The sequence below is a fragment of the Styela clava genome, chromosome 4 (assembly GCF_964204865.1).
Source record: "Styela clava chromosome 4, kaStyClav1.hap1.2, whole genome shotgun sequence".
NCBI classification, from domain to species: domain Eukaryota; kingdom Metazoa; phylum Chordata; class Ascidiacea; order Stolidobranchia; family Styelidae; genus Styela; species Styela clava.
Window position 1 is genome coordinate 18,441,946 of NC_135253.1, and position 15,874 is coordinate 18,457,819.

General features: G+C 32.9%; 1 protein-coding gene across 4 annotated transcripts in view; it reads right to left on the bottom strand.

Moving 5' to 3' along the window:
* Positions 1-15,874, bottom strand: part of LOC120326569 (uncharacterized) — a 44,758-nt gene that overhangs the window by 5,861 nt on the left and 23,023 nt on the right. For 3 of the 4 annotated variants that reach the window (XM_078112122.1, XM_078112119.1, XM_078112120.1), the window contains 20 exons: positions 15,303-15,473; positions 14,624-14,785; positions 14,184-14,354; positions 13,510-13,671; positions 13,251-13,421; positions 12,838-13,008; positions 12,168-12,329; positions 11,910-12,080; positions 11,497-11,667; positions 10,808-10,969; positions 8,879-9,049; positions 8,200-8,361; positions 7,759-7,929; positions 6,831-7,001; positions 6,418-6,588; positions 5,730-5,891; positions 4,725-4,892; positions 4,026-4,187; positions 3,422-3,592; positions 2,976-3,146 (listed from right to left, as the gene is read on the bottom strand). In XM_078112122.1, the coding sequence (XP_077968248.1) occupies positions 2,976-3,146; positions 3,422-3,592; positions 4,026-4,187; positions 4,725-4,892; positions 5,730-5,891; positions 6,418-6,588; positions 6,831-7,001; positions 7,759-7,929; positions 8,200-8,361; positions 8,879-9,049; positions 10,808-10,969; positions 11,497-11,667; positions 11,910-12,080; positions 12,168-12,329; positions 12,838-13,008; positions 13,251-13,421; positions 13,510-13,671; positions 14,184-14,354; positions 14,624-14,785; positions 15,303-15,473 (3,354 nt within the window). The remainder of the gene's footprint in view (positions 1-2,975; positions 3,147-3,421; positions 3,593-4,025; positions 4,188-4,724; positions 4,893-5,729; positions 5,892-6,417; positions 6,589-6,830; positions 7,002-7,758; positions 7,930-8,199; positions 8,362-8,878; positions 9,050-10,807; positions 10,970-11,496; positions 11,668-11,909; positions 12,081-12,167; positions 12,330-12,837; positions 13,009-13,250; positions 13,422-13,509; positions 13,672-14,183; positions 14,355-14,623; positions 14,786-15,302; positions 15,474-15,874) is intronic. The other variant, XM_078112121.1, reaches the window with a different exon arrangement.

Consider the following 15,874-nt stretch of genomic DNA (forward strand, 5'->3'; position numbering starts at 1 on the left):
TTCCACGACTGTTTGAACAACTGTTTTGTAATCTCGCTGCCATGAGGAAATAATTTTTAATGTAGGCATTTTGTTACACTGGGATTGCAAAGCTATAATAGGAGTACTTTTCAATGCAAGCAATCAAATTCGTAAACATTGTGATTGAATTACCGCCAGTCACCGCAATATAGACGGAAATGTGAAATAAAATGCCCCCATGCAGTACTCAATAACTGGTTTTATTATTATGTTTTCTGTATGTCAATCGTCAATCGATTATATATGACTCCCAGGTATTTGCAGTCTTTCTCAATTTTAAGGATAGATCCTTCTATTTTCAATATTGTTTGCGGCAGTTTTCTTCAGGAAAAATATAACTTACAAAATAACAAATTCCAAGAGCTAAATGACGGAGGTGCGTTCACCAAAACCACAGAAAGAAGAGAGCGGCGTGCGGGATAATATACAGATGGCCGATTATTGGTCAGAATATACAGCCAAGTTGGCTCAATAAAATGTATATTTGGAACTCATCATATAAACCATGAGAATAATTCTTGGAATTAAATATTAGTATCACATTTTGGATATGGAATCAGTTAACTTGATCAAATATGAATCTACTACAATTATAAAATTGAATTATTATCGCAGGACTGGCATGACTGCGAAAAATAGATATTGCAAAACAATTTTCTTGAACACAACCTAGTGCCCATAATTAAAATGAGGGAACATTTCTTACACTAATATCAACAGATGTTGTAATTATGTAATGATCGCTCCCTTATAGTTTGTCTGATATACGAGTGACGCATCTGTGTGCAATATTAGCACTGGGGAGTGAAAGGTCTAATAGCGAACTAGGATTACTAGCATTGAGATGGATATCAATCTAGTCGTAAGTATTCAGAACGACATAAGAATGTAGGTCAATCAAATTATAAACTATACGCCCTGATGTGTTGTAGTATGAAGTGCCGCAGAGTGTGTTGTGTGAGTTGAAATCTCCCAGTATGAGTGTGTTCAAATGTGGTTCAAATGTAGTTGTACTGACATGAAATCATGTTCATTAATAGGAGCATCCGGCGGTGTATATATATATATATATATATCAACAATCTTGATACCTTCTAAAACAATGCCTTGTATCTCTATTTCTTGATAGATGCTTAACAGTACCGGTAATAATAATAGTAAAGAATTTTCCACGAACATGCATAGCTCTCCACCAAAAGTGTTTCGATCTTGTCTAATCAACGTATAACCATATAAAACAGGCGCATACTTGCTAGATAAAATGGTCTCTTGGAGCAAATTAACAATTGGCTTTGAAGACAAGACATCTATATAATGTTTGAATTCGTGCATTTATCTATATATGAAAAAAAAAAATAAAAAAAATAAAAATTTAATCGCTGCAATTGTACAAAAACACAGCTGAATGATATGGTGATTTATTTTTATAATTACTGTATATCAATTGAATTTTCCCGACTTTTATTTTTACTTTCTCTCTCAAATCATATATATTGATTCATATCAACCTTGTTGGTTAATTTATGAATGGATAAGCTTTTCTTTGTGCATATTGCTTTCACTTATTTCAATTTTTTATTATTGACTCGTTTTTAATCTTGGTGTCGCAGACTTGTGATGACCATTCCTGGTCCTTCGCGACTTCCTGTCAATTGCGATGAAATCCGTTACTGTATTTGAAATGTACTGTAATACTGAATTTGTATTGTGATTTCTTGCACGACGAAATAAACTTATTGTCTATTGTCTATTGCCTCTGCAGTTCCATTACATTAGTGAAAGTACCATTTTAACTGAGGAAAGAAGTTTCTGTTTATCCAAAATCATCCTAAGATTTTTATGCGTCGTTTTTATTATTTCTGAGATCATTTCCAATTCTGACTCTTTAGAAATTATGTTTAAAGTATTTTTTATATTTTTTATTATATCTGCTATGAAAGCACAAAGCGGTAATGAATTTTTTTGCGGTATTTGAATGTCCTCATCAGTATTACGTTTACTCATACGGTCAGCACCTCGCTAAAAAGCAATTGATTTTTTATGGACCGCGTTTTTCTATGTTGCCAACTTGTGGTTAATGAAAGATCAACTGACTGTACGGGTTGAGACATAGTATGACGGAATATTTATAGAATAAAAGTACATTCCGGATCTGGCATAGCGGGAAAATTTTTCTCTGAAAAAATTGGAGCAGCTGCAATGTTGTTTTTTCTCACAATTGATCTTGCCTCAAAATAAGTGACGCTTTGTTGTGCACGAAATCTTTGTATATGTGCCTCATTCTTTGTATCTAAGACATCCGCCATATGTCGCACTATGATTCTCTTTACAATGTAATCATACTCGCCCTGCTTTTTCCACGCACCTCGGTGTTGTTATTTTGTGAAGTATGTTGTTCGCTTAGAAAGCTTGAAAAATCGGGGTCGGATATGTCAATCGGCTCTCCACTTATTACACTTATTTGAATTGAACGTTTGTTTGTTTATATTCCTTCGCTTCAATAGGAATTTTTGCGTCACCCGGTTGTTCACAAATTAACAGTATTGTCATTTGAGATTCACCACAACAAGCCTTCAATAGTTTTCCACTAGCCAAAACTTTGACAACTTTATATTCGCCGACTTGTTCACGTAAACCTTCTTTACCTGCATTGGGATTGTATGTCCCTATTGGACGGTCAACACCTGACACCACAACAATTCTCAATTTGACTGAAGACCCAATTTCATCCTCGCCCCGACGTTTATTTGTTTGTTCCTCAATTCCATACATTTTTCACTTTACCGGCAGCAGCCGATAAAATGAGTTGAAATATTAATATTGTTGTAGTGATAGATTGGTGATTTTTGCTTTGATTATTATCAATTATCCTGATGAATCTTTTGATTGCAGAATAATTTAACAAAATGCAGATGTATGCTAATTTGTGACATGCTAATGCACAATGGACTCACCTTTAGCCTTTTCTCTGCGGCTCCATGAGCAAAAGCGTTAAGTTTGTCCTTTGTTTTTCTGCCCCTCATAAACAAAAATTTCTCTGGCCTGGTTACTGACACCACTTCGGCAAGTTTCTTAAATGCTAAAGGATCCATGAATTTGTCTTCGCCCAGTTGAAACATGGTGAGCTAGAATAATATATGTTAAGAATTCTGAAACATTCCATCTATAAAACATAACCGCTCTACAAACGCATATGCTGTGTAACAATTTAAGAAACCAAAATCGATTGATGAATCTATGAAAAAACGGAAGATTTCGGTGAAATGCAGGATATTGAAATAAAGATAACTCACTTAAAATAACCTATTATCAGTTAAAATTAAAATTACAAGCGTTCAAGTGCCTATTTAACAAAGCATTGTCCAAATAAAAAAAGTAGCTACACAATAAGAATTCTTACTTTCAGGCGGTGATCCAAAGCACCTTTGGCAAAGAAATCCAGTTTATCACTTGTTAAATTGCAGTTGACTAATATTAAAGAATCCAAATTAGTAATTGATGCTGCTTGGGCAAATTTGCCGAAGGAAGGAGGTTCAATTGATATTTCATTGCGGAGAACAACCGCTTTAAGCTAGAATACAATAGCATGCTCATCGAGGTGAAAAATTTTCTTCCGTCTTTGAAAGGAACTGACAAATTCTTTATCTAATAATACACAGCTTATCATCATTATACAGTTTCAGATCAATTGGAGGGGGTTAGTAAAACTAGTTCGTGAAACTAAAACGTCATGATTACCAGAATAAAAACCATGTTTCCATGAATAAAAATAAACCAGCGAGAGTTTGCACGTAATAACAGATCATAGTATATTTAATAATAAATAAAAGCAATAGCATGCTAGGGACAACAATATTTAGTAAACAATTATATAGTATATATAGGATGGGTTGAGATTTTTGAGGAAAGAGTCAAATAGTCTGTGAAAAACCTGCTTATTTGCGTACTTGATGCAAATAAATGTTTTATGGAAATGTATTTCAACCCCAATAATATGTTTGTACCTTCAACGTAAAATCTGAAGCTCCTTTGGCGAATGAATCAAGTTTATCATACGTTACATCGCAGTTGTCAAAAGACAAGACATCAAGTCTGGTTACTGAGGCAACCTGAGCTAATTTGCGGAAAGCCGATGTCTTTTCTCTTTGAATGATTAGTTGATGGAGCTGAAACAAATAAGGCCTCAAATATTAAGTGTTTATTAAAATGCTAAATGATTATTTAAAACGTAATGTCACTTATTGCCACAGCATATCATCCTTGCAGAAATAGCAAACACATAATGTAAAATGTACAAATGAATGAAAAATTATTTAAGTTGGTAAATTATTTAAGTTGGTTTTTATAAACATAAATGATGAGTCAATTTTTTTAAACTATTCACTGTGTCAGTCCAGTCATTAAGAACATTCTGTGGTCAGTGGGAAATAGTTATTCCAGAAGTTTTCAGAGAGATATTAGGCTTGACCTCCCAATTATTAAACTTAAGATTCGTGAAAAGTCGTGCAATTCTTTATGAAGTCCAATGACTTGCGGACAGCCGCCTCTAAAAAGTTAGGCAATTATAAAGAATGCAACAGTACATTAACATTTTAAAACTAAAATGGCCTCACATCGATTAAAACTTAATAGCAAATGTGATTCAAGACTCATGAGAAAATTCTGATAAGAACCGGACTTGAGAGCCAGATTAGGAGTCTTACTTTCAAACGATTATCAGCAGCTCCTTTAGCGAAAGCATCGAGTTTGGCATTTGTTAAATCGTTGTTGGTGAAGATCAGGATCTTAATATTTGTAGTTGATGCAACTTGAGGGAGTTTGCGAAATGCTGCAGGTTTCATTGATTTTTCTTGTATATTCAATCCATTGAGCTAGAGAAATATATATAAGACAAAATACAGAATTTAGTATAGGGATGGTGAAACTTTTTAGAAAATGGGAAAAATATAGAAATTTTATTACCAAAAAGAAGACTGTGGTCAGATTGGATATTTAAACAATTTCTGCAAAAAACCTCCTTATTTGCGTAGTTGATGCAATTTGAGCAAATTAACGAAATGCTGCAAGTTTCATTCATTTTTTAATTTATTTAGTTGAAATAATAAACTTTCGTTCTGAGATGCATTAAAAAATAATGAAATGACTACTTTTCACAAACTCTTAGTTCATTACACTATCTTTTTGGACTTCTTGTTCTTTATTCTTTAACTTCTTCCTATCGTTATAACAAAATCGCTTATCTCTTTAATTACTGGACCCTTTGCTTTAAAATTTTGAGTGGGTAAAGATTGTATTTTTCACTAGACGGCTTTTACATTTGTATTTCAAATATTTCTTTGAGCTCTATGGGATTCGTTTATTGTGTGCTTTGGTGTCATTAATATTTGCGCACCTTGTGGAGGTTCTGCGAACGTATATATTCGAACTTCGTGCTCAGCAAACGTCGACAGATCTCGTATTTAGCGTAAGTGGGAAGTTTTTCACGAAGAACGGTAGACTACGATACCTGATCAAGTAATACAGAAGTGACTCGGATCAGTCTGTACCATTATCGGTGCCCTGGGTAGTCGACTTGTTTGGAAAAGATAAAAAAAAAATAATATGACTATAAACTTCTACCTCACGAAAACGTAACGATAAGTTCCATAAATGATCTCGATGAAAATGTTTCATGGCAAGGTATTTCAACTCCAATACTATTGTTGTACCTTCAACATATGATCTGAAGCTCCCTTTGTGAATGAATTAAGTTTATCACAGGTTACATCGCAGTTGTCAAAAGATAGGACATTGGGCCTGGTTACTGAGGCAACTTGAGCTAATTTGCAAAACGCCGATGTATTTTCTCTTTGAATGATTAGTTGATGTAGCTGAAACAAATACGGCATAAAAATATAAAGTGTACATTGAAATATTAAATGATTATTTAAAATGTTATGTCACTTGTCGTTACATCATATCATCCTTACATAAATAGCAAACATATAATGTAAAATGTGCAAACAAATGAAAAAGTTTGTCTATTAATATTTTTTTTGAACAAAAAAATTATTAAATTTTTTCAAACTATTCACTGTGTCAGTCCGGCAAATGAGTTCATTCTGTTGTCGACAGTAAATAGTTGTTCTATATTTTTTCAACGAGATATCATGTTTGACTTCCGAATTAATAAATTTAAAATTTGTGAAAAGTCGTGCAATTGATATGCAGGCGGAGCCTCGCGACAGTCGTGTTTAATAAGTTAGGCCATTATGGAGAATGCAACAGTACAATAATATTTTGAAAAAAAATTGTGTCAATTCAAACTTAGAAGCAAGTATGACTCATAAGCAAGACTAATGAGATTGAAATTTTGATAATAGGACACGACCTTGAGTGTCAAATTAAGAGTCTTACTTTCAAACGATTATCAGCCGCTCCTTCGGCAAAAGCATCGAGTTTGTCACTTGTTAAATCGTTGTTGGTGAAAACTAGGATATCAGTATTTGTAGTTGATGCAACTTGAGCGAGTTTACGAAATGCTGCAGGTTTCATTGATTTTTCATCCATGACATTCCAGCTATTGAGCTGGGAAAATAAAAAATAAACATGCATTATTTAGTATAGGGATGGGGAAACATTTTAGGGAATGGGTCAAATATTATATTTTTATTACGGAAATAAATTACGAAAATTCTACAACAGTATATAATATTTTGAACCTAAAATTGACTAGTATCAATTCAAATTAATAAGCAAATGTGACTCAAGACTTATGAGATTGAAATTCTGATGAGAACCGGACTTGAGAATCAGGTTAAGAGTCTTACTTTCAAACGATTATCAGCAGCTCCTTTAGCAAAAGCTTCGAGTTTGTCACTTGTTAAATCGTTGTTGGTGAAAACTAGGTTATCAGTATTTGTAGTTGATGCAACTTGAGCGAGTTTTCGGAATGCTGCAGGTTTCATTGACTTTTCTGTAATAATATTCAATCCATAGAGCTAGAGAAATAAAATATAGAATTGAGACAATTATCTAAATAAAAATGTTTTATGAAAGGTTATTTCAACTCTTATATTTAGTTTGTATCTTAAGCGTATGATCCGAAACTTCCTTTGCGAATGAATCAAGTTTATCATACGTTACATCACAGCTGACGAAAGACAAGACATCGGGTCTGGTTACTGAGGCAACCAGAGCTAATTTGCTGAACGTCGAAGTATTTTCGCTTTGAATGATTAGTTGATGCAGCTGAAACAAATACAGCCTCAAATATTGAAATACTAAATGATTATTTAAAACCTGATGTCGCTTGTCGCCACAGCGAATCATCCTTACAGAAATAGTAAACACATAATGTCAAATTTACAAACGAATGAAAAATTTTGTAAGCCGTTATTTTTCTAAACACAAGATTCATTGTTTTTTTTTATTATTCACTGTGTTAGTCCGGCAATTAAGTACATTCTGTGGTTGGTGGTTAATAGTTGTTCCATAATTTTTCAAAGAGCATTCAGGCTTGACTTCCGAATTATTAAATTAAATTTCTTGAAAATTCTTGTAATTCTTCATATTGGACAGAGACTTGCGGACAGCCGCCTCTAATAAGTTGAGCAATCATGAAAAATGCAACAGTACATAGTTTAAAATTAAAATTGGCTCGTATCAATTCAAACCTAAAAAGTAAATATGACTCAAGACTTATGAGATTGAAATTTTGATGAGAACCGGACTTGAGTGACAGATTAAGAATCTCACTTTCAAACGATTATCAGCAGCTCCTTCAGCGAAAGCATCGAGTTTTTCATTTGTTAAATCGTTGTTGATGAACTTTAGGATCTCAATATTGGTAGTTGATGCAACTTGAGCGAGTTTTCGAAATGCTGCAGGTTTCATTGATTTTTCTTCAATGACATTTAATCCATTAAGCTTTAGAAATATAAGACAAAAAAAAGCTAAAATAGCTAACTTTCGCTGTGAGACGGCACTAGACTTTAAAAATGATTACTCGTCACAAAATCTTGGTTCATTGAACATTCTCATTTAAATATATATTATATATTTAGGAAGTATTGATTGAAAAAAAAATATTGGGACTATGAAGTATTTTTTCACGGGAAATTAATGATCAGTCGTGTAAATTATATAAATAACAATGTTTCATGACAAGTAATTTCAACTCTAATACTATTTTTGTACCTTTAACGAATAATTCAAAGCCCCCTTTGCAAATGAATCAAGTTTATCATACGTTACATCACAGTTGTCAAAAGACAAGTTATCGGGTCTGGTTACTGAAGCAACCTGAGCTAATTTGGTGAACTCCGATGTATTTTCTCTTTCGAAGGTAAGTTGATGGAGCTGAAACAAATACGGCGTTAAATATTAAGTGTTTAATGAAATGCTAAATGATTATTTAAAACATATTGTCACCTGTCGCCGCACAGCATATCATCTTTACAGAAATAGCAAATACATAATGTAAGATATACAAACGAATGAAAAATTATGTAAGTTAGTATATTTTTAAACATAAATATTCAGTCAATTTTTTTTAAACTATTCACTGTGTCAGTCCAGTCGTTAAACATATTCTGTGGTCGGTGGGAAATAATTATTACAGAAGTTTTGAGGGATATATTAGGCTTGACTCCCTAATTATTAAACTTAATATTCATGAAATTGTGCGCAATTCTTTATGGAGTCCAATGACTTGCGGACAGCCGCATCTTTTGTCTCTAAAGAATGGCAACAGTACATTTACATTTTAAAATTAAAATTGCCTCAAGTCGATCAAAACTTAAGAGCAAATGTGACTCGACCCTCATGAGAAAATTCTGATAAGAACCAGACTTGAGTGCCAGATTAAGAATCTTACTTTTAAACGATTATCAGCAGCTCCTCTAGCGAAAGCTTCGAGTTTGTCACTTGTTAAATCGTTGTTGGTGAAAATTAGGATCTCAGTATTTGTAGTTGACGCAACTTGAGCGAGTTTCCGAAATGCTGTAGGTTTCATTGATTTTTCTTCATTGACATTTAATCCATTGAGCTAGATAAATGTAAATTAGAAAAATTTCAGTCTTTAGTATAGGATTGGTAACGTTTGTTAACGTAATGTGAAATATATTATATTTTTATTACAAAAAAACTACTGTGGGTCATAGATATTTAAACAATGTCTGCGAAAACCTTCTTATTTGCGTAGTTGATGCAACTTGAGAAAATTGACAAAATGCTACAGGATTCATTTATTTTTTAAATTTATTGAGCTGAAATAACAAATTTTCGTTGTGAGACTCCTGAGACTGCATCACAATTTAAAAAATGATGTCTATTCACAAACTCTTAGTTCATTGAACTTATTGACATGAAGTGGACATATAGATCGTTTGATATTATGTTGTTGTTGTTGTTCTTATTTTTTTCTTATTATTCGTCTTCCTATCGTTATAAAAAATCGCTTTTTTTATTACTTACTGGACCAATTTTAAAATTCTCAGTGGTTACAGATTGTACGTTTTGCTAGAAGGCTTTTAATTTTTATTTAAAATATTTCTTTGAGCACTATAGGATTCGTTTATTGTGTGCTTTAATGTCATTAGAATTTGCGCACATTGTGTCGATTTCGCGAACGCATATAAGCGGATCTCGTGCTCAGCGTAGGGGGAAGTTTTTTAATGGATAACCGTAGACTGATATACCTAATCTAGTAATACGGATGTGACTCGGATCACTCGGTATTTCAATTCACGTTGAAATTCAATCACAACGAATGCATAAAATAGTCACAGGATCCGGAAAGCAATGACAGTTCCTGTACCATTATCGGTACCCTGGGTAGTCGACTTGTCTGGGATGAGTTATTCGTGTAGATACGGTTACTACGGAACGGAAAGAATCAATTTATTGAGCTAGAGAAATATGAGACAACATACAGAATTTATATAGGGATTGCGAAACTTTTTAGGGAATGGGGAAAACATGAAATTTTTATTACGAAATATTAAGAAAAAAATTATTTCGAAAAAGACTGTGGTCAGACTGGATATTTAAACAATTTCTACAAACAAACTTCTTATTTGCGTAGTTGATGCAATTTGAGCAAATTAACGACATGCAGGTTTCATTAATTTTTTAATTTATTTGGCTAAATAACAAACTTTCGTTCTGATACTGCATTACAATCTGAAAAAATGATGACTATTCACAAACTCTTAGTTCATTGAACTATCTTATTGGACACGGAGTGGACCTAGAGATAATTTTGTTATAATGTTTTTGTTGTTCTTGTTCTTTATTCTTTAATTTCTTCCTATCGTTATAATAAAATCGGTTATCTTTTTAATTACTGGAACAATTGCTTTAAAATTTTTAGTGAATAAAGATTGTATTTTTCCCTAGAAGGCTTTTACATTTTTATTTCAAATATTTCTTTGAGCTCTATGGGATTCGTTTATTGTGTGCTATGGCGTCATTAAAATTTGCGCACCTTGTGGCGGTTCCGCGAACTCATAAAGCGGTCTCCGTGCTCAGCAAACGTCGACGGATCTCGCATTTAGCGTAAGTGGGAAGTTTTTCACGGAGAACGGTAGACTACGATACCTGATCCAGTAATACAGAAGTGACTCGGATCAGTCTGTACCATTATCGGTGCCCTGGGTAGTCGACTTGTTTGGAAAAGAAGAAAAAAAAAATTGATTATGACTATAAACTTCTACCTCACGAAAACGTAACGATAAGTTTCATAAATGATCTCGATGAAAATGTTTCATGGCAAGGTATTTCAACTCCAATACTATTGTTGTACCTTCAACATATGATCTGAAGCTCCCTTTGTGAATGAATTAAGTTTATCACAGGTTACATCGCAGTGGTCAAAAGATAGGACCTTGGGCCTGGTTACTGAGGCAATTTGAGCTAATTTGCGAAACGCCGATGTATTTTCTCTTTGAATGATTAGTATATGTAGCTGAAACAAATACGGCATAAAAATATAAAGTGTACATTGAAATATTAAATGATTATTTAAAATGTTATGTCACTTGTCGTTACATCATATCATCCTTACATAAATAGCAAACATATAATGTAAAATGTGCAAACAAATGAAAAAGTTTGTCTATTAATATTTTTTTTAAACAAAAAAATTATTGAATTTTTTCAAACTATTCACTGTGTCAGTCCGGCAAATAAGTTCATTCTGTTGTCGACAGAAAATAGATGTTCCATATTTTTTCAACGAGATATCATGTTTGACTTCCGAATTAATAAATTTAAAATTTGTGAAAAGTCGTGCAATTTGATATGCAGGCGGAGCCTCGCGACAGTCGTGTTTAATAAGTTAGGCCATTATTAAGAATGCAACAGTACAATAATATTTTGAAAAAAAATTGTGTCAATTCAAACTTAGAAGCAAGTATGACTCATAAGCAAGATTAATGGGATTGAAATTCTGATAATAGGACACGACCTTGAGTGTCAAATTAAGAGTCTTACTTTCAAACGATTATCAGCCGCTCCTTCGGCAAAAGCATCGAGTTTGTCACTTGTTAAATCGTTGTTGGTGAAAACTAGGATATCAGTATTTGTAGTTGATGCAACTTGAGCGAGTTTACGAAATGCTGCAGGTTTCATTGATTTTTCATTCATGACATTCCAGCTATTGAGCTGGGAAAATAAAAAATAAACATGCATTATTTTGTATAGGGATGGGGGAACATTTTAGGGAATGGGCCAAATATTATATTTTTATTACGAAAATAAATTACGAAAATTCTACAACAGTATATAATATTTTGAACCTAAAATTGACTCGTATCAATTCAAATTAAAAAGCAAATGTGACTCAAGACTTATGAGATTGAAATTCTGATGAGAACCGGACTTGAGAATCAGGTTAAGAGTCTTACTTTCAAACGATTATCAGCAGCTCCTTTAGCAAAAGCTTCGAGTTTGTCACTTGTTAAATCGTTGTTGCTGAAAACTAGGATCTCAGTATTTGTAGTTGATGCAACTTGAGCGAGTTTTCGGAATGCTGCAGGTTTCATTGACTTTTCTGTAATAATATTCAATCCATAGAGCTAGAGAAATAAAAGATAGAATTAAGACAATTATCTAAAAAAAATGTTTCATGAGAGGTTATTTCAACTCTTATATTTAGTTTGTACCTTAAGCGTATGATCCGAAACTTCCTTTGCGAATGAATCAAGTTTATCATACGTTAAATCACAGCTGACGAAAGACAAGACATCGGGTCTGGTTACTGAGGCAACCAGAGCTAATTTGCTGAACGTCGAAGTATTTTCGCTTTGAATGCTTAGTTGATGCAGCTGAAACAAATACAGCCTCAAATATTGAAATACTAAATGATTATTTAAAACCTAATGTCGCTTGTCGCCACAGCGAATCATTCTTAAAGAAATAGTAAACACATAATGTCAAATTTGCAAACAAATGAAAAAGTTTGTCTATTAATATTTTTTTTTAAACAAAAAAATTATTGAATTTTTTCAAACTATTCACTGTGTCAGTCCGGCAAATAAGTTCATTCTGTTGTCGACAGAAAATAGTTGTTCCATATTTTTTCAACGAGATATTATGTTTGACTTCCGAATTTAAAATTTGTGAAAAGTCGTGCAATTCGATATGCAGGCAGAGCCTCGCGACAGTCGTGTTTAATAAGTTAGGCCATTATGAATAATGCAACAGTACAATAATATTTTGAAAAAAAATTGTGTCAATTCAAACTAAGAAGCAAGTATGACTCATAAGCAAAACTAATGAGATTGAAATTCTGATAATAGGACACGACCTTGAGTGTCAAATTAAGAGTCTTACTTTCAAACGATTATCAGCCGCTCCTTCGGCAAAAGCATCGAGTTTGTCACTTGTTAAATCGTTGTTGGTGAAAACTAGGTTATCAGTATTTGTAGTTGATGCAACTTGAGCGAGTTTACGAAATGCTGCAGGTTTCATTGATTTTTCATTCATGACATTCCAGCTATTGAGCTGGGAAAATAAAAAATAAGCATGCATTATTTAGTATAGGGATGGGGGAACATTTTAGGGAATGGGTCAAATATTATATTTTTATTACGAAAATAAATTACGAAAATTCTACAACAGTATATAATATTTTGAACCTAAAATTGACTCGTATCAATTCAAATTAAAAAGCAAATGTGACTCAAGACTTATGAGATTGAAATTCTGATGAGAACCGGACTTGAGAATCAGGTTAAGAGTCTTACTTTCAAACGATTATCAGCAGCTCCTTTAGCAAAAGCTTCGAGTTTGTCACTTGTTAAATCGTTGTTGCTGAAAACTAGGATCTCAGTATTTGTAGTTGATGCAACTTGAGCGAGTTTTCGGAATGCTGCAGGTTTCATTGACTTTTCTTTAATAATATTCAATCCATAGAGCTAGAGAAATAAAAGATAGAATTAAGACAATTATCTAAATAAAAATGTTTCATGAGAGGTTATTTCAACTCTTATATTTAGTTTGTACCTTAAGCGTATGATCCGAAACTTCCTTTGCGAATGAATCAAGTTTATCATACGTTAAATCACAGCTGAAGAAAGACAAGACATCGGGTCTGGTTACTGAGGCAACCAGAGCTAATTTGCTGAACGTCGAAGTATTTTCGCTTTGAATGATTAGTTGATGCAGCTGAAACAAATACAGCCTCAAATATTGAAATACAATATGATTATTTAAAACCTAATGTCGCTTGTCGCCACAGCGAATCATCCTTACAGAAATAGTAAACACATAATGTCAAATTTGCAAACGAATGAAAAATTTTGTAAGCCGTTATTTTTCTGAACACAAGATTTAGTGATTTTTTTTTAATTATTCACTGTGTTAGTCCGGCAATTAAGTACATTCTGTGGTTGGTGGTTAATAGTTGTTCCATAATTTTTCAAAGAGCATTCAGGCGAAGTGACTTCCGAATTATTAAATTAAATTTCTTGAAAATGCTTGTAATTCTTTATATTGGACAGAGACTTGCGGACAGCCGCCTTTAATAAGTTTAGCAATCATAAAGAATGCAACAGTACATAGTTTAAAACTAAAATTGGCTCGTATCGATTCAAACTTAAAAAGTAAATATGACTCAAGACTTATGAGATTGAAATTTTGATGAGAACCGGACTTGAGTGACAGATTAAAAATCTTACTTTCAAACGATTATCAGCAGCTCCTTCAGCGAAAGCATCGAGTTTTTCATTTGTTAAATCGTTGTTGTTGAAGACTAGGATTTCAGTATTGGTAGTTGATGCAACTTGAGCGAGTTTTCGAAATGCTGCAGGTTTCATTGATTTTTCTTCAATGACATTTAATTCATTAAGCTATAGAAATATAAGACAAAATACAGCTAAAATAACTAACTTTCGCTGTGAGACGGCACTAGACTTTAAAAATGATTACTCGTCACAAAATCTTGGTTCATTGAACATTCTCATTTAAATATATATTATATATTTATGAAGTATTGATTGAAAAAAAATATTGGGACTATGAAGTATTTCTTCACGGGAAATTAATGATCAGTCGTGTAAATTATATAAATAACAATGTTTCATGACAAGTAATTTCAACTCTAATACTATGTTTGTACCTTTAACGAATAATTCAAAGCCCCCTTTGCAAATGAATCAAGTTTATCATACGTTACATCACAGTTGTCAAAAGACAAGTCATCGGGTCTGGTTACTGAAGCAACCTGAGCTAATTTGCTGAACTCCGATGTATTTTCTCTTTCGAAGGTAAGTTGATGGAGCTGAAACAAATACGGCGTTAAATATTAAGTGTTTAATGAAATGCTAAATGATTATTTAAAACATATTGTCACCTGTCGTCGCACAGCATATCATCTTTACAGAAATAGCAAACACATAATGTAAGATACACAAACAAATAAAAAATTATGTAAGTTAGTATTTTTTTAAACATAAATATTTAGTCAATTTTTTTTAAACTATTCACTGTGTCAGTCCAGTCGTTAAATATATTCTGTGGTCGGTGGGAAATAGTTATTACAGAAGTTTTCAGGGAGATATTAGGCTTGACTGCCCAATTATTAAACTTAATATTCATGAAATTTCGTGCAATTCTTTATGGAGTCCAATGACTTGCGGACAGCCGCATCTTTTGTCTCTAAAGAATGGCAACAGTACATTAACATTTTAAAATTAAAATTGCTTCACATCGATTAAAACTTAAGAGCAAATGTGACTCGACCCTCATGAGAAAATTCTGATAAGAACCAGACTTGAGTGCCAGATTAAGAATCTTACTTTCAAACGATTATCAGCAGCTCCTCTAGCGAAAGCTTCGAGTTTGTCACTTGTTAAATCGTTGTTGTTGAAGACTATGATCTCAGTATTTGTAGTTGATGCAACTTGAGCGAGTTTACGAAATGCTGCAGGTTTCATTGATTTTTCTTCGAAAAGAATCAATTTATTGAGCTAGAGAAATAAAAGACAAAATACAGAATTTATATAGGGATGGCAAAACTTTTTAGGGAATGGGGAAAATATGGAATTTTCATTAAGAAATATTAAGAAAAAAACTATTACGAAAAAGACTGTGGTCAGACTGGATATTTAAACAATTTCTGCAAAAAAACTTCTTATTTGCGTAGTTGATGCAACTTCAGCAAATTAACGAAATGCTGCAGGTTTTTTTAATTTTTTAATTTATTTGGCTAAATAACAAACTTTCGTTCTGATACTGCATTACAATCTGAAAAAATGATGACTATTCACAAACTCTTAGTTTATTGAACTATCTCTTTGGACACGGAGTGGACCTAGGGATAATTTTGTTATTACGTTTTTGTTGTTCTTGTTCTTTATTCTTTAATTTC